Source organism: Oreochromis aureus, linkage group 9 (genome assembly GCF_013358895.1).
Source record: "Oreochromis aureus strain Israel breed Guangdong linkage group 9, ZZ_aureus, whole genome shotgun sequence".
In the NCBI taxonomy this organism is placed as follows: Eukaryota; Metazoa; Chordata; class Actinopteri; order Cichliformes; family Cichlidae; genus Oreochromis; species Oreochromis aureus.
In genome coordinates, this window is record NC_052950.1 from 23,492,136 (window position 1) to 23,512,066 (window position 19,931).

The 19,931-nt window shown below is 38.2% G+C and overlaps 1 protein-coding gene across 2 annotated transcripts in view; it reads left to right on the plus strand.

The window, feature by feature from the left end:
- cdh19 (cadherin 19, type 2) overlaps nt 1–18,904 on the plus strand; it is an 81,307-nt gene extending 62,403 nt beyond the window's left edge. For both annotated transcript variants that reach the window (XM_039616962.1, XM_031751698.2), the window contains 8 exons: nt 339–506; nt 1,573–1,760; nt 3,810–4,063; nt 5,310–5,446; nt 8,520–8,641; nt 10,463–10,580; nt 12,116–12,367; nt 14,757–18,904. In XM_039616962.1, the coding sequence (XP_039472896.1) occupies nt 339–506; nt 1,573–1,760; nt 3,810–4,063; nt 5,310–5,446; nt 8,520–8,641; nt 10,463–10,580; nt 12,116–12,367; nt 14,757–15,271 (1,754 nt within the window). In that variant the 3' untranslated portion in view covers nt 15,272–18,904. The remainder of the gene's footprint in view (nt 1–338; nt 507–1,572; nt 1,761–3,809; nt 4,064–5,309; nt 5,447–8,519; nt 8,642–10,462; nt 10,581–12,115; nt 12,368–14,756) is intronic.
- Nucleotides 18,905–19,931: the final 1,027 nt, after the last annotated feature.

Genomic DNA, 19,931 nt, shown 5'->3' on the forward strand with positions numbered 1-19,931 from the left:
TTTGCTGGGTCAATCTAATTTGTTTGATTTAAATTGTTTACTGTTTACTGTTGCCCTCATCTTCCAGTTTGCCCAGACAGAGGAAGCATTAAGTCATCTGAAAGCCCTCTTAATATTCCTTTTTGTGCTGATTAAATTTGAAGACTGGACATTTATTGTGATGCAGTTTTACTGCACATTTTGCACGGCGCGCTCGAGTACAACTTCAGGCAAAGTTTGTTTACTTACAGTTGGTTGAAAAAAAAACAAACACCCACAGATATATTTAATGCTGTCTTAATGAACCAAAGTCTCCTCTTGGCCCCCTCCTCCTCTCTCCCTGTCTTATCTACCTGCAGGGATTATTGTAACATCTTGGCAAAATATGGACCGTGAAGCCAGAGAGCAGTACCAGGTGGTGGTGCAGGTGAAGGATATGCTGGGTCTTAGCGGCGGTTATTCCTCTTCCACTACGGTTACGGTCAGCTTGACTGATGTCAATGACAATGGACCCACATTCCAGCAGCGTGAGTCACAGATATGACTCACAGTGATGCAAACATTAGGCCATACACAGTGAGGGAATCAATGAAAGAGTACAAAGCAGTGCAGTCTGTGAGGACATGTTTAATATTATACCTATGAGCTATTTATTTGATCACACTTCTCTGGTTCGGGTGGGTGGTTTGTGCTGCATTCAGCTGTCTGTTATTCAGCCAGCAGCCAAAATTAAAAGATGGCAGGCTTGAGAGAAGAATGAGAGAGAGTGAAGGAGACAGCAAAGGCGATTGGGATGTTTTGCTCATTTTGCGCTTGTGTACATGTTCCATACACTGGATGAATTTAATCATTCACACACGAGAGGACATTTGTCATGACCTTTGGAAGCAAACCTAGCCTTCCCGGTGATAAACCCCACTAAATGAATACCGTGGGAAGAAATCAATTCTGTAGGACTGAGACAGCAAGAATGATACCTTTAACTATTAATGTCACATTCACATTCATTGAATGTGTCCCATGGATTTTATGTTCAGTCAAAAGGCCTTTTAAATATTGTATGGCCACACTTTGCTTTGAACCATGTCTTATGTTTTGTCACATAATTGCAAATTATTATCGGCACAGTTTTTTTTTCTTCAGAAGCAGCTGGTTTCCTGTCGAGTGTCGAGTTCCACCCAGTTGTGGCAGCCATCCAAATGGAGTTGCTCAAAGACACAATCACGTTTTCTCATCTTCTTATTACAGTTAGTCTTGGATTATGTGTTGCCACAACTTATCTTTGACTCACACAAATTGACCCTCCACCACAATGTTCTTCCTTCTTATCACTTTACACACAAGCAGCCTCTCTTGACTAGCTATTAACAAGTTACTGTCAAGTTGTGTATACAGTGTTCGGGTGGAGAAACTTTTTCATTTGTTGTTTTTTGCTCCGAATTTATCAACTTTTCAAAGTGTCATTGCAGACAGCACAAGTACCAGTTTGGTATCAACTAAATTTTGTATTCCTTTTAATATCCTATTCCAAGGTTCATCTTCTGAGCCCAATGGCATCAAAATGATTCATAGAAAATATTCTTGTTTCTTCAGACCTTTACACCTTTGCTGTCCCCGAAAACGCAGCCATCGGCACCACAATAGGCAGAATCATGGCAGAGGATGGAGACACTGGCATCAATGCCAAAATGACCTACAGTCTGGAGGGTGAACTGGAAGAAAGCACTTTTATCATTAAAACAGACCCAGTAACACAAGAGGGAGTAATTCTGCTGGCCAAGGTGAATCTATTTACAATATCTACATCGAATATTTAGATTCTCTGTGAACATCTGTGCGTGTGTGTGTGCATTCTATAAATCTATAGCTGCTTATGAAAATGCAAAATCGGTAGAGCAGGTTGAAACATTCTGGTTTCTGTTTGAAGTCTGCAAATAATCTGAATTTACCAGCCACTTTTAAGCAAGCTTTGGTTACATACAGTTAAACAGTTTAAGTGGAGAGTAAAGGGTAGATTGCATTTGTTGAACAACAATCTCAAAAGTACCAGCTATACTCAATGATCTTTGCATGGTACAGGAAACCTTGAGCTTCTATTCAGGTATGCTGGTTACAAAAAAAGCCCTGAAGAAATGGCTGTTATTTCGGAGAAGCTAAACCAAACAACTAACCCAAGATCTGTGCCTGTGTCTGTTTGTTTGTCCAGCCACAAGTCCTTCTCTGGGTTGGGCATTTGGGTACTGCAATCCTTGAAAGTACTTGTGTTAAAAAACACAATTTTGACACAAAACATTGAAATATTGAGAATAATGTTTTACATTTAAGCTAATGGCACTAATGTCATTAGTGTACAGCTGCTGGACCTTCTACAAAAGGCCTTGTGTAGATGACTTAGTTAGTAGATGAGTAAACAAGCTTGGAAGACTTGGCTTCATTTGTGCAATGTGAAATAGGTAAAAATGGAGAGATGCAAGGATTTTGATGGTTACACCTTTGTGCAGTACAGAAGGGATGATGCTGTATCAGACAATCAGGCTGCAGCTGATGACATTTCACAAGTCCAGAAGAACACAAGTACACACAAGAATGCATATTGAGATGGATGAAGGGAGTTGACCTTATTCTCGACATTTCCACTTTATTCTCAAAAGAGCGTTTCAACTTTATCCTCAAAATTTCAACTTCATTCTCAATATGAATAATGAAAAAAAAGTCTGACTATTTTTTTCTTAAGGTGGCTCTAATAAAATTCTAAATTGATAGGTGTTACATATTAATATTAAGAACCAGAAATTGCATTAAAGTATTCACATCTCACAAAAACAAAAAGGATCAGTACTATAGTCAGTTGCAGGAAAATGTGAAGGGACAGCAAACAACACACACACACACACACACACACACATATATATATGAATGGCTTGCATCAGTATAACCAAGCATTTGCACTAAACTTACACAAGCCTATCTCTTCTTATGTTCTGTTTTCAGTCAGTGCTCATAGTTAAGCTAAATGCCATGTTTCACTCCTTTGTAAACTGTCAGACTCCTGTGTCTATTGACAGACTGTGATTGACAGCCAAAGCATGCTGTGCAAATGATCAGCAACGGTTTCAACAGAACCAAGCCAAAGGGTGGTCCAAACCTGTGTGATATTGTCTCTGTGTGTGTTTATTTATTTATTTATGTATTTTTCAGTGAAATAATCACATCTTTTTGCAAAACCACAACCACAAGGCCAATTAATCTATTGGTTAATCCAGAGAATATTGAAAAGTTATTGACCGAATTAGTTCAAATTATTCACAAAAATCAATTCCTGAATACCATTACTACACTTATATAGAATGAAGACTGCTGTCTGGGTGTTGCTGAACTTATGATTTCACCTTATTCACTTTACTTTTTCACACTTACATGCAATGTCTCTCTCAATTATAGAACAGGAGATTTCAATTTAGATGCCGTGATCATGAAAAAAAATAACAAACATTATTGACTCTGTTTCTGAATCATTCTAGGAATGTGGTAATGGTTTGCATGCTGTTTTCTTATTACTAGCAGCATGTTAATCAAAACCGCAGCATTATTTAAGTGCATACTCACAGCTGGTAGCGTATTGACACTGACTAAACAAGTTTAACATCCAATCGCAGTCATGTCCTGCTCTCCGCAGAAAAATCATCGGTTTTACGCACAACTTTCTTTGTTTTCCAAAAGTTTTTGCTGTTTGATTATTTAATTGTGATAAATTATGTTTTTTATTCTTCTTGTAACAACCTCTGTTCTAATACAAGCTATAAAAAGTTGAGTATTTCTTTCCTTCACAGCCTTTGGACTTTGAAGTTAAGAGACGTTTTGACATGACCGCTGAGGCGGTCAATGACCACGTGGACACTCGTTTTCTGAGTCTGGACGAGTTCACTGATAAGACGACAGTGAAAGTCATTGTGAGAGATGAGGATGAGCCACCTGTTTTCCTTTCGCCAGTCTACGAGTGGAAACTTCCTGAAAATGCAGCTGTGGGAACTGTGGTTGGCAGCGTTAGCGCTAGAGACACTGACACAGTCAACAATCCCATCAGGTAATGTGAACTGTCTAAACCAGGAAGAATGGCATATGCCATCCGACTACCAGTACGATAATGATAAGGTAGATACCCAAGCTGGCATGGGCTGAACATCTTTAGACAGCTTCCTCCACAGGGTGAAAAATCATTTCATTTCAAATAGCGTTACCGGTTCGGTGCATCCATTTTTACCCTTGATCTCTGGATACCCTGTACATGGTCATATTTATCTCATATTACTTTAGTAGGAAATGAGCCCTGCTGAATAAATCATGACAGTTTTTTTTTAACCTCACAGGCTTTTCTATCTATTGCCGTGGTATTATCACAAAGCAACGTTGCTAGGACGTGGGAATGTAATAAAGCACCGTACGAGGTGGCATATGGAATTGAGATTTGCAGTCATTTGCAAGTGGGGCACGTTGCAGAGTAGACAGGCGCACTACTGGTGCCTGTAGTCCATCTCAGCAGAGCTTAAGAATGGCAGGTGCTGCATATCATCTTCAGCCTAGCGTCTATTACTGTCCCTTTGGTGACAGTGTCTCATTGATTAATAAATTCAGGCTGACATTTTAGTGGTTTCCACAGTTCTAGTAAATATGATTAAAGTTGCTGTGGTCAAATTTCCCATGCTGTTATCAGCAAAGTAGCTCACAGAAAGAATTCATCACTCTGGTATCCTAATTTACCAGGTTGTTCTAATCACTTTTTATTAAGAGTCCTATGATGATGAGAAAGTGGTATACAATAAAAATGGCCTAGTTTGCTTGTGATAGTTACATTCATTTTCCCTGAAGATTATTTTGACAAAAAATTGTAGACCCACTTGTCACCCATTACCAGCAAACATGACACAGAATGTAATATCATGCAAGGCAGTTATTATTTAATTGCCATGAAAGCGTCTCTCTTTTTCCATGGTTACGAATTTCCATGTCTACCTGCTTTTACCTTCTATTTATACACTTATGTCAAAACAGAAAATGTCTTTGGTCAGATTAAAAATAATATTTATTTAAAATAACTGGGAAAACACACAAAACCGTGTCTGTGCCATCTGCATGAGGTGCTTTGTTTTCACAGTGTTGTTGTCGCTGTGTCAGACTAGCTCATGTGTGTACTTGCTTTGTTGGATATCTGTCAACAGATTAAAAAATTGAGCAGTTTGCCTAATTAATCTCCCTGTGGTATCGCAATGTTTTGTTTGCCCAGAAAACAACCTTGCCTTCTAAATGGTATGTCTCCATGATTTTTCTTCCAGATACTCTGTTGACAAAAGGAGCGATACCACAAAAGCTTTTAAAATAGACCCAAACAATGGAACGATAACTGTCGCTAAGTCTTTGGACCGAGAGACTGCAGCCTGGCACAATGTGACAGTTGAAGCTAAGGAAACAAGTAAGGAGAGTTTCATGTTTTTTATAAGAGCGTATGGTAATGTTAATGGTCCACTTATGGCACAATTATTCCCAAACGTGTGCAAAATATGTTCCAGCAATTTGCTGATGAGAAATCTACTATAGCAGAGATTCACAAGGGGATATCCCTGTACTTATGCTGTTGCCGGGAACTATCTGGAACGACTGGATTGGCTCAGCTAATTTGAGCACATGTTAATAATCACTGTAATACACGGGCAAACTGTTTTAGATGTAACCTACTACTTGCCCTACAAAAGCCCCCATGGATGGATGGATGGATGGACGGATGGATGGAAGTTAACTATAAAAAAATCGACACATTGATTAAAATATAATGTGTGCTACTTATCCTTTCATATATGGTTGTGGTTAGAAGTTTACCTCCACTCGTCATGGGCACAAATGCTGTGCTAATTTTCCAGGGTGAAATGATTACACATCTTTGATAAAAACATTTTGAGGTAGTCTTCCTCTTTGATTATTTAAACTACTTTGTGTAATTTACCAGTAGCAATGTCAGAGCAACAGTCCAAGACCATTATACTACCACCACTATGCTTGACAGTTGGTACAGTCTTCTTAAGTTCGCAGCCTCACCTTTACTCTTCCAAACGCATCCTTTGTCATTGTGGCCAGTTTGGCTGCTGGTGTTCCAGCAGTTTCCATTTCATGTTATGCTTGAGCCTTGGTGGTTCCCGGGTTGTTCCTAAACAGCCTAACCAATTTCCTCTCATCTGAGGGCGATAGTTTGATTCTTTTTCCAGACTTTGTTAAAGTGGTGACACATCCAAGTATCATACTTACAGTTGTTTGAACTGGTGATCTTGGAATTCACAGTTTTTCAAATATAACTCCAAGAGACTTTCCTAATTTGTGTAAATCTTGTCCTTGCTCGAACTTTCCCATAGTTCTGACTACTGGTCAGTCCAATGAATGCTGTCAAATATTTTTTTCTGGAGCCTCTACAATATATACAAAAATTTTATCCTTTTTATTAGCGAGAGTCCATGAAAATGAAAATGCTACTGGCTAGACTGTGTGTAATCACCATGTAGTAAAGTAGCATTTTGATTTTCAGTGAGGAACTGTTCACTAAATTTTACTTAAAGTTGAGGTTTAGGCTACCTTATCCAATCCAGTGGAGTATGGCAGTTTCCCTGATAACTTCTGAAAAACTTTTGAAACTTGTCATTGCCATCTAAAAAAAAACACAAAGAAAGAGATTCAGCGACCATAAGCCTTATTTGACACCTCAGCTTCTTTGGAAAATGCATTTTTGCTTTTTGTAATGAAAGAAAACATTTACAGGAGTCAGATGCAGCTCAGTGTTTCGACAGGAGAGAGACAGCGAGTACATGTACATCAGCTGTTTTTACTTTCAGTGAGTCACCCACAAAGTGTCCAGTGCTTGAAAACAGGGTGAACCCTAATGTGTAAACAAGCTCCTGTGGGCACATATCACCAGGAAGCCAAAAATATTGCTGAATGATTGAAATATTTCACAGTGGATTGTTGTTTAAAATATGGAATTAAAAGCAACAAATAAATAGCTCAAATTGTTAAATGAACCTTTTTTAAATTTGATTTTAAATTGTTGTACACAATGGCATGAATTGCCTATGTTCATTTGCTTAAATATTAGGATATTTTGGACAGTCCTTTTAATTCCATTGACATAAAAAATGTGTCCTAATTTATTTACTGAGTCATTCATTTTCTGCTACCATGACCTAATCACCAGCAGGTCATGTGATGGACAGAGGTTTCTTGTTAAATCAGAACCCAACAGTATCTTAGCTTCTCCTTCACCCACTCACTCATCAACTCTCCGTCACACCTTAGACACCAGAGTGTCAGGACTGAGAGATATATTCATGGAGTGTGCCATTCCACTTCTTCATGGAGTGTGTCATTTAGCCTCAGTCACACAGGCCTAGAGACTGTCATCTGGCAGCAACCAGTTGGGTAAGGACAAATGTGTATTCCCTGACCAGTTGCAAGTGGTTGCTGGAGGTCGCTGTAAAATCATTTGGTAAAGTCCTATTCATACAGGCCTGGAGACGAGTCCGTCACCCTCTACTGACCACTACTGCCTGAAGAAAAGTATGTATTCTGCAACTGGTTGACCAACCGGTTGCTGTCGGTTGCTATCGTGAAACTGGTGGCAAAGAGGTATACAGTGGTGTACTGAAAACCTCCTTTTGAGGGCTTTGGTAGATAGCGGATTGCCACGGTGACCTGTAGTTAAACTACTCACCAAGTGGTCGTGAAACCAAGAAATGAGTGATGCAAATTGGAAGTGAAGACTTAGCCTGAAAAAGTACATTTTGAAATGTGTTGGTTGCAGTGGTGATGCCACAACATTAACTTTAAAAGTAAATGTTCTGCATTTTCATTTTGCTTCACACTTTTTCAAGCTTCACTACAGCAAAGTAAATTACATGCAAATTATGCACAACAACGGCAATATGCTGGCAACCAAAGCAATCAAAATTATTTTTAGGCGCCTCACCCTGTTTGTAACTGATTTTATCCAGCTGGTCTTGTGCTAAAATGCTGTCTTCATGGTAAAAGATAATGTCATATTTTTGTCATTCTTTTGCAGAAAAGAAAAAAAGAAAGAAAAACAATTACATCTCCACTCTCAAAAGTTGTAGACTTTTGAGAGTGGAGAAATCACAAGTTGTAAAAAAAAAAAAAAAAGCTTGCAGGAAAAGTCACATTTGATATATTTTCGTTTCTACCTACCAGTCGTTCAGTTTCCATCTCACAGACCAGTGGGTGCACCTCAGAAAAAAAATGTTGGGAACAGCTAGTGTAGACTGAAGCCTTAAATTTCCATAATAGGTATAACTGTTTACTGTTGATTCGTTTATTTTGTTTTGGTGAAAGCAGTGTGATGCTGGTGCCCATTTTTTCCCCCGCATTCCTAAAGCTAGAAGACAGAAACATTTCTCAGTCTTAAGTGTTATTTTGACAGAGCTTTTACAAAGCATTTATGATACATGGACCCAGTGGACTCCAGCAAATGTCTATCTTCACTACTGCAGCGCAGAACCATTTATCCTCCTCTGTGGTGGTGTTCATCAAAGTACTGGACATAAACGACAATGTGCCAAGGCTTGCAAGAGATTACCAGCCATATATCTGTGAGGGGACGCAGGCAGGAGAAGTATGTATATTATGATGCACTGATGTTCACGATTTACTACACTGCAGAGTGGAAAGCTGAATATACATGAATGTGAACTGTAAAAGTTGTCATATTGTGTCCTATAGTATTTCTATCTATCTATCTATCTATCTATCTATCTATCTATCTATCTATCTATCTATCTATCTATCTATCTATCTATCTATCTATCTTTCCTTCCTTCCTTCCTTCCTTCCTTCCTTCCTTCCTTCCTTCCTTCCTTCCTTCCTTCCTTCCTTCCTTCCTTCCTTCCTTCCTTCCTTCCTTCCTTCCTTCCTTCCTTCCTTCACATTTTGGTTCCAAAGAGCAAGACTTGAAAATGGGAAATAGCTGTATTGGTTTCACCTGTGATTTATTTCACCTTATTCAACACAGACTGAACTTTCTTAGGTAAGCTTCATGTCATTTCTTTAAGTAGTCTTGGGAAAGGTTTTCTGTAGATAGTTTTTCTTGGCTTGCCACTTTTATGTCCTCCAATTATCCAGATATCTCAACATTTTTGGTGCAAAACATACTATGTATGTCAATCTGTGTTATCTTTGGCATTTTTCCTAGATTCATTAAAGAAATGAGAGCTACATTGGTTCATCCCTTCAGTATTGTGGTTTTTTGATGTTTGGATGATTCATAGGTAAATGTTGAGACTGTTAAAACTGGATTGAAAGTAGGGTCTACCTTAAAATATAAAGCACCTTGAGGCAACTGTTGTTGTGATTTGGCGCTGTATAAATTAAACTGAAATCAACTGAATCGTAAATGAGTAAAAAAGCAGCCAATGTCCAAAGACAATTACTGAAGGACCTTGAGAACTATTTCTAAAGGCAACTTCAATAATTGACAAGAAAGTCTGGCTCCTTGGAGGCAAAATGCAAAGAACTGAACTGTGATTCTCAACTTTTGCATAATACTGTGTTTTATAGATATATGCTCAACAAATTTATTAGGTCACCACCCAGTGTAAGGTGAGAACTAGATTTAATTCAACTTGGGTAAAAATTGTTTCTGATTCACCAAGTTACAAATAAATTCATAATAAAAAATAAAGATAATAATAATCACCACACATTCATACAGATACATACATCACTGAAACTATAGAAATACATCGCTGCACCTTATTATTCGGTATACTAATTGCATTCATTATACCTCTTTTTCCTATACTGCTATAATGTAATTCAAAAGCTATACGTTCCAAATCAGAATAAAGAAGATGTTTTCAGTCAGCAACAATAAAACGGGCTTTTCTAGGATGGCACGAGGATACAGATGATCTAATGAGGTTCATTTATGCCACAGCTGCCTAAAATTACCAGGACTGGTAATTACCATAATTTTTTTTGGTTTCCACCAGTACGTGCAAGCTCTTTAATCAAATCGATATTTTTAATGCTAATTATTTAATAAATAATTAAAAATTCATTATTTTCACATTTATTATTTTCCAAAAAAAGCAGATAAAAATAGCAAACCACAATATTTTTGATAAAGTTGCCAAATTACAGTTATTTAATTGCATTCCTGAACAGAAAAAAAATGTTGCAATCGCGCAAGTTTGGGTATAAATATATGAATTAAGTTTTTTTGGCAACTTTTTTTCACATATTAATAACAATGAAACTTTTTGACAGATTTATAAAATGCCCAAGTTTTCTTTTTTCCATGATAGGTGGTCTAATAAATTTGTTAAGCACTCTACACGTGTATGTATATGAATAGATGGATACAATTCCTCCTTACTTACTTTCATCACTTCTTGCAGCTTTGTTTTTTCTGTATTTTCTGTTTTTGTTCTCTCAGCTCATTCAGCTGCTCAGCGCCGTTGATCCAGACGACCCTGTCGAAGGACATCATTTCTACTTCTCTATGGTCCCCGAGAAGCGCATTAATCCAAACTTCACAATCAGAGATAATCAAGGTTATAGTCAAATCAATAATATACAAATGCATACAAATGTGTCTGCTTTAGAATTACTAGATACCATGCTCATTCAGTAACTACTGAGTTACATCAAACAGGCTCTTAGAGTAGCTTAACGACTCACAACAAGGGAATCATTTAGAGTGTCTGTGTTGTTTCATATTCACAAAGTTGGCCAGTTAGCTTCTAAAGCGCAGTTATTACCCTGTATTATTGAATTCATTCAATCCATGCCAAAATGTTACTATGAGGTAATGCCGTTATTCATTTTGGAAAGGAAAGATGACTAATTGTGAGTTTTAGAAGCTTGAGAAAGAATTAGAGTCACTGCTGCACCTGTTTCTCACATTTTGCTAAGCTTCTCTAACCTGTGGAGGCTAAAGCTTTATATTTTCTGTATAAACATATATGTGAGTGACAGTGTTGCTGATAGTCCCACTTAGCTCTTTTCAGAAAACAGGCATATTTTCCCCAAATTCACCCCAAAACATGTGCAGTGAATGATTAAAAGAAAGTCTTAAGAAACTAGAAAAATAATAATACAGAGATTAATGTGATGTCAGTCTAACAATGTAATCGGTCACGGTGTGACTTGTTTTCCCTCCAAGTGCAACGAACCAGCTGCTGACTGACTCAGGGCTATTGCAGTGAGACCCTCAGCATAAACTAAATCTGTATAATTATACTTCTTGCTCCAAAAAATGTCATCCTGCAAATCACTGACATTTTCCATCAGATGCTTTAGGCTGTGGAGCAAAAATGAACACGAAAACAGAAGAAGCCACGGGATCCCATATGGTTCCTGCCAGAAAAGCAATGAACAACAGCTAAGTCATAACCTGCAATGATTTTAGGCTAAGGACAAAATAACAGCGATATTTTTTGATTAAAGAAAAAATAAATAAATGCATCCTGGAATATTCTGAGATGAAAATCCTTCTGTAGGTTCTACTTTTTGTGTGGCTGACTGTCTTTTGAGTAAGTAAATTGAGGTGTTTGGCTTAGAGTGCACTCAACCCTTTTTTAGGGTTTATAATGAAAATGGGCAGTAAATTGAAGAGACATCATTGTTAAAGTACAGAGCATGTTTGAATGTGTTGAGTAAGTTAGAAGGAAATGTATGCAGGTGCAGCGTATGGGTGGTTAGCCACTCAAGCACAGCAGTCCAGTCAGCAACCAGGAAATGAATAATGAATCAAGAAACAAGTTTAATAAAACACATTTCCATATGCCACAAGGCTTATTTGACTCCAAAGAAGGTTTTTGTTCAGTGCCTTCATGAAGTCTTACAGGCACACTCAGAAGTTAAATTCATTTTCCAAATTTACTTTTATACATTGACCAGAAATTGATTTGACAAGGCGCAGGGTTTTTTAGAGAGCCTGGTTTTTATTTTAAATTGCATTAAGTGTGTCACTTCACAGGTTTTTCTCCTTGTATTTTCTTGACACATCAGCATTCACATTGGGATTTCTCATGTTTTTTTAAAGAATACTGAAAAGGGCATCTCTAACATTTGGCATACCTTTTAGACAACACAGCTGGAATCGTGGCACGCCGGAGTACTTTCACCCGTAAGGATCGAACCCAGTACCTTTTGCCTGTGGTGGTGGCAGACAGTGGCTCTCCAGCCCTTTCCAGTACTAGCACTCTGACCATTAGTGTGTGCAGCTGTCAGCCTGCAGGCCATTGTCCCACAGGAGGGGTGCAAGCCCTTGCTCTCTCCATGGGGGTGAGCCTGCAAACCTTGTTAGGGATTCTGTTCTGCCTGGTCACACTCACAGGTAAGCAAGCATAATGTTGTCACAGTGCATATCCTGTTTAAGTTTTGAATAGTGGATGTTTCAAATGATCAAACAAATTTTTAGTACTAGAAAAAGATAACCCGAGCAAACGCCAAATCCAGTTTTAAAATGATAATTTAATTTGTTTAGAAAACCATATCCAAACCTGAAAAAGTTACTTCATGTTAAATCATGAAGTAACTAGCTGATTGCTGTCAGATCTGTTGACTCAAGAAATCCCTTAAACAGAACCTGTTGAAAAAGTAAAGTAGCCTAAATGTTGCAAAAAAGCAACACATCACGCCATGATCAAATTAAACCATTGAGAAACACGTTCACTGACATCTATCAGTATGGAAAGGTTTACAAAGACTATGGAACTCCTAACTATAATGAGAGCCATTATCCAAATAATAGAGAAATCTTGGCACAGCGTTAAACCTTCCCACGAGTTGCTGACCTACCAAAATTGCACCAAGAGCGCATGAACGCCTCATCCAGGAGGTCAGAAAAGAATCCAGAAAAACATCTAAAGAATTGAAAGCCTCACTTGCCTCAGTTAGGTAAGTGTTCATGATTCAACAACAACAAAAAATCTGAATAATAATGGTATCATGTGAGAGTTCCAAGTTGAAAACCAATGCTGACCAAAAAGAACACAAAGGCTACTCCCATATTTGCCAAAAAACATCTTGATGATCCCCAAGACTTTTGGAAAAATATTCTGTGGACTGATGAGACAAAACTTAAAATTTTGGGACGGTTTCCATGACTTGGACAACTTGTCGTAATTGGGGGAACAATGAATTCTGCTCTGTACCAGAAAATCTTGCAGGATAATGCCATCAGTTTCTGCGCTGAAGCTCCAGCACCCTCGGGTTATGCAACAGGACAATGATCCAATACATACCTCCACATCTATCTCTAAATGGCTTAAAAAAAAAAAAAAAAAACCAAAATGAAGGTTTTGGATTGGTCTAGTTAAAGTCCAGATTTAAAACTGATTTGAGATTTTTTGGCATGGCATTAAACATGGTGTTAATTTTCTAAAATGTACCAATGTGGACCAAAATTCCTTTGCAGTAATGTGAAAGACTCATTCGCAGTTATCACAAAAACTTATTTGACACAGGGTCAAGTAGGTTTAGATACCTTTTTTCCCTTAATAAACGAATTTCTCATGTTCATTAACAATTTTGTATTTATGTGGGTTATATTTGTCTAATGTTAAAATTTGTTTAATTAATGGAGACATAAGTACTTCAAATATGCAAAAAAAAAAGAAGAAAAAAGGGGACAAGTACTTTTTATAACACCTTTGCCTAACTGTAGCTCCTTTTGTCTGGGTTTTGGAGAAAGTGTAGAAGCATTTTAAAGTATTTCCAATTATAATTTCCACTTTTAAGTAAGACTTCAGATTTGATACGACGTCACTACAAAGTCTGACTGGAATAAAAGATGTCTAATCAAACAAGAATATTCAATTTAAAAGAACTGCTTTAATAAAAAAATACACTGGAAGAGTGAATTAGTAAATTTTATTTTGTACAGTTCATTCAGAGAGGATTTCACAGGCAATTTAGGCTCTTTCATTCAATATTACTTATGGAAAAGAAAACCAGTAAATCAAACTCCTGAGATGTTGGAGTTTTATAACGTCAGCTTCACTGAAACTGTCGTTAAAACAAGTCACTGTTTTCCAGCAGGTCTGTTGAGCTAAAGCAGTTCCAGCTCACATCACTTTGGCAAGTATGCGAATGTGTGTTAAATAGCAGGATTCTTCATTAACAAATTTGCACTTTGATTTGAATCTGCCTTTTAAGACTCACCAGCGTGCCTTTAACACACACTTTTAAAATGCTGAAAGCTTGCAGAGCAATGATGTCAGGTAATGTGCGTATTGGTTGCAATACATCAGTAGCAATGCCATCCTGGGACACTGATGGGTTTGCATAGTGAAGAGCTTTATTATGACCTCGGCTGCTTTGTGTCCTCCCTGTGCCCATCACATGAAAGATTAATGACAAAACCTGCTATGCTAACATTCTGTCGGATGAGAACAATAGCTGATGAAAACCCGGCAGAAAAAAAATAACAACAGTTTTAGTATTCTGTGCCACATGGAGCAAATAAAGGAACACTTTCTTTGTATGTGAGCTGAAGTTAAAAAAACAACCAAACAAACAAAAAAACCTAAAAAGAATGTATTGCCTAATTTGCCATCATTTAGATTTTTTGCATCCACAAAAACAAATCTGGCAGCTATTACTTTTTGGTGTGCTTGTACGCAGCATGCATGCTCCATCGGGCACTGTAGATTTTTTTTTCCTAACAAAGCTCATGCCCTGGTGTTTAACTGTAATGATCTCCTACTGTGTTGTGTCTGCAGTGCTGTCAGTCGTAATGCTGATAGTGAGGAGACACAGGAGAAAACAGCAGGAGGGACGTGAGGTGGAGGTGAAGGAGCTGGAGCTGCCTGAGACTGTGTCGCAGAAGGTGTTTTATTATGGAGAATCAGGAGTTGGAGGAGTGGAGCTGGACTTCTGCCAACCTACTGTCCCAATGCGCCCCCACCCCAGGAGAAGGGAGAGGAGGATGCGAAGGGAAGATGTCAGGGCCAGCATACGAATGTCCCTCCGAGAGTCACACCTCATTGGCCCGGAGGACGAGGTCTTCAGGCAGTTTATTCTGGACAGGCTGGCAGAAGCTGATCAAGATCCTTATGCTCCTCCTTTCGACTGCCTTCAAACTTATGCATATGAAGGGTCGGGGTCTCCCACAGGGTCTCTGAGCTCACTGGACTCTTCTACTTTGGAGTCTGACCAGTCTGTTTGTAATCCCAGACCCTCTCTAGCAAGACTCACACCATGGTACGGTGCAAGAGAGGAAGACACAATCTTTTAATCTGATTTATTAAACAAGTGCTCCTGTTCCTGAGTGCATGTCCAAGAAGCACTCATGAAGAACATGCAGTCCAAATCCATGTTAGATTACTGGTGAGTCTAAATTGGCCTTATGTGTGAATGTGATCCGTCTCTCTTCAGCAATAGAACGGCGACCTGTCCAGGGATCACCCCGCCTCCTGCTCTATGATGGATGTGTTAAGAGTTGACTCGAACAAAAAGTTTGACATTTTATGAAGTAAATTTTCCGACTGAGAAACTGTATTTATCAAAGTGTCAGTCTCCTGCATTCCTTTATTGATAAGATCAAGCCTTAAAAACAGATACTGGCGGCCTGATACATTTTGTTTTGTATATCACTGCTCAATAACATGAATAACTTAAACTTCATGATATGATATTGTTTCTATTATAATGGAGCTTGAGAGCATAATTAATCACTAGATGTTGGCTGTGTTAAATGTGTCAGTGATTTAAATGACCAGGGCATGAAAGACTGACCTGCCATGTTGCACAATATCATCAATCTTGTTGTCTTATTCAGATGATCAGCAGTCAGGATGCAATGTTGTATGCAGTGACCAAGACTGCAGCTTGCATCTTCTTTCTCCTCAAAGCCAGTGATGAACTATTTCTTCTTAAAGCTTACATTTTTGGTTTTTTTGGCAATGTGGGGGAAACAGAGCAGGCTGATATCATGTCGTCATATTTTTGTTTATCCTGTGAAGCTGTTTTAGTATATATTTTGGAAGCAGTCGCCTTCTGATCAGGCAGTATTAGGGCATCCAAGTTGTAGTCAGTCAATATTTACTTATAGGCATGTTTTGCCTCCACCAAGAACGGACAAAAATAATATAACATGGCTCCTTGGCTTCTTAACTTGGTGACTGTGTTCAGCTGTGAGCTGTTTATCTGTTGTTGCATTAAGTAGGGAGTGCTCAGTGGCTTTATTAGCTTTTTTTGCTGGAAACTGCTCTCTGTTGCAGCAGGAAAATAGGCTGTTTATAACAGTGTTCGTACGCTGGAAAACCAAAATAATGAGTTTAAATAGGCTAAAGTGCTCTTTAAGCTGAAGAAAATGCTATGTAACTTACATGGCATTGATTCATTCCTATAAGCAGTCCTGTGACACGAACACACTTACTACTCATTAAACAAACAAACAAAAAAAGGTAACTAAGACAGTTTTGTTGGTTGGGCTGAATATTAGAAAATCATCTTATTTGTGAAAAAATTATATGCTTGTTATGCAGGGCCATGTTACCTGAAGTATTTTTTAATATTGAATGTTATTTATTTTATTCTGCTGTTATCAAGTTTTTCTTTTATGCTTTATTTCTATTCAGAATTTAATTCAACAAGGTAAACTTTCATATATTTTATATTCATTACATATGAAGTGAAATATTACAATTTTTTTTGCTTGTTTGAACTTTCATGATTATGGCTCATAGCTCATGAGAAATGCAATATCACAAATTACTAGAAATTCCATTTCAGTAAATTACTATTCAAACATGGGCGAGACTCCAGACTTGACAGCTGTCCAGGAGACAATCATGGACATCTTCAATGAGGAGGGTAGTCTGCAGAACGTCTCTGCTGAAAAAAGCTGTCTGTTTTCATGGTGCCGAGTCGAAAAGAAATATGATGGAAAGTTGACTGGAAGGAGAAAGTGTGGCAGGAAATGGTGCACAAGCAAAATAGAAAGACCACAGCCAAACGTATTCCACTACAGATTACGTGGACAAAATGTAGTTTCTAACGTCTTCCGTTAAGTTACTCAATGTGATCTAAATACTTTGGATTACTTAATATATTGTCATGATTTTGCAACTACATGAATGCAGCAATCACATCCTGCAAATTCTTGCTTGTTTTTCTCTACCAATTGGCTGTTTGTGGCAAAGTGGATGAGCAGTCGTAATGCTCTCTGCTTGTCCCAGATGTGTTGACCTTTATTTTGCACATTATGCACATTGTTCTGTCTCTGTATTTATTTGCTATGATTTGGGATTTGTCAAAGTAACATGCTGCACTAACTATCCCGGGTTTGTTTGTGTAATCATTCTGTTTCCGGCAAAACAAACATTCTGCAAATTAATACTCAGTTACATGTTTCTTTATATTTTATTATGTTACAGATTAAGTCATTTGTTCATACTTACTTTGTTCTTTCTTTTCAGTCTTCATGCAGGTCAGGTGTGGGGAAAGGCCCGTCTAGCATTTTCTCATTTTAAAGTGCTGATGATGTCACCCATGACATCAGCAGGTTGAACCAAGAGGAGGAATTTCTTTTACCATAGAAATGCTTCCTTTTGTTTGTTACCAGGTCTAAAAGGATTTGTTGAAACTTTTTTTTTTTTCATAAATAGAGCCGTTTAGTTGTGTAAATGTGCTAATCAGAAGTGAGAGGAGGTTTTTGTCATTTTTAGTCAACTATGTAGAGTTTTAGATCACTCAGCTCAAGTGAGTGGTACTAGCTGGACTAATTGAAGGGAAATTGATGGCCCTATATATAGTCAGTCTCTGCCAGACTCAGATGAGGAAGGAGAGGTGAGCTGTGTTACCAAATCCATGTACTTTTGAGTTTTGTTAATTAAGTTACTTTGGGGGGGAAGTTTTGTTAAGTTTCACGTATAGAGTCCACTGTAAATAAATTGCTCACCTCTGGAAACCCGAAATGTCTGCTGAGTCTGCTTCCCTACCACCTTCCTTGACGTTCGAGTCTGACTACCCCCCACTGTTAAGCCCAAATCTCCCTGAATGGACAATATATTTATTGTAGAGGAGCAAAGACCTATGTTAACATAAGATAAGATGTTAGCTTGGTGGCGAGTAGCCTTCAGTAATAGTAATAAATCACACAGCAATAGTACATTGAAGATACTGAATGGGCACGTAACCCAGGTAGCTACCACAAGGACTTACTTCCAGATTTACTTTCCTTATTTCTTTAGGTTGGAGTCTTTTCACACTGAGAGCAGCTTGGTTGCTGGCAAACCCTTTCTTCTTTAAATATGAAGTGGTGTCAGAATTTCCAAGTAAGAAATGCATTCCTGCCCGTGCACTGCTGGCTCTGTTGTACTGGCTCCAGGTCCATTGTGTAACTGACGCCACCAACAACAGGACGCTTACATTAGAGCTTCTTATTGCGTGTTTTGTTTGGGTTTCCAGCAATGCGTTAAATTACCAGAATTAGAGAGGGGATAGCCTAACATATGAAACAGGAAATGACCGCTATGTCGACTGTGTTCTAATTATCACCTATTTAAACGGTAACTGTATAAATACGTAATGCCGGAAAATACGTTCATTTACTCACCAGCACTGACCACAGCCTTTAGAGAATTGTCAAGAATCTGTTGATTCAAGAGCTTAGGAAGGTTTCACAAGGGGTGGACTGGAGCTGATGTCAATGTATCGAGAGTCATCAGATGTCTTCAGGAATGGGACATTGCATTAATAGGTGTAATAGATTTTGCATTCCAAATATAAAGTCATTCCTGACCAAAGAGAATGTCAGAAGCATCTTATCTGGGCTAAGGAGAAAAACAATTGGACTTTGTTCAGTCGCAAATTCAGTTCAATTTTATTTATACAGCACCAAATCACAACAACAGTCGCCTCACATACAGAGAAAAACCCAACAATCATATGACCCCCTATGAGCAAGCACTTTGGCAACAGTGGGAAGGAAAAACTCCCTTTTAACAGGAAGAAGCCTCTGGCAGAACCAGGCTCAGGGAGAGGCGGCCATCCGCCGTGACCAGTTGGGGTGAGAGAAGGAAGACAGAACAGGTAGAAAGTTCTGCTTTCATATTATTAAAAAGCCCATTTCATTTGGAAATCAAGGTACTTGAGTCTGTTGACAAATTTTATGCCAATTTCCTTTTCCCACAGGACCTGCTGGCAGTGCCAAACAATAATACCAAAATACAAATATTTTATAATAGTGATAATTGAGATAGTGAATTTCTGATTTTCAAGAACTTTACATGTAATCAGTTTACATTTCCTGAACGTGTACCTTATTCCAGATGCACTGGTGCATATGGCTTACAAGAGCTGTATTTATGTTTGCATTTTACATTATGAAAACATGTAAGCAAATGTGTAATTCATATAGATGCGTGTATGCCAGCATATTTTTCTGTTTCCTTTTTTTTCTGCCCCTCATTCTCACATAAATTATAGTTCACAGTATACTAAGAGTATCCAGTAAATATCAGGTGTTTAACATGTGTTCAAGTGTTTAACATCCGTGTTCAGCCAATCAGCATATGGGTGACTGGCAGTCAGATGTCTAGCAAAGTTTGTACGATATAAAGAAAGTGAAAGTTTGAAGACACACAACAGCTTGGGCAACATGGAAAAAATGCATGACATCTACAGTGTCTGGCTCCTCTTTTTCTCCGTAGTCATTTGATAAACAATACACGCTCTTGTTTAGTTGTGTGGGTGGCTGCCGTGGGGTGACTTGAGGTAATTGTCTAGCAGTCCATCCCAGCCCCCTTTACCTTCTCATCCACTAATTGGGCAGTTTCCTGTCTGCAATGGACAAGTTTTGGGCCAAAGAGAATATAGTTCCAAGTGAAGAAAAAAATCCAACATTTCATATACAATCCTATTTGGACGGTAGCTGGAAAACTGGAGGTAAG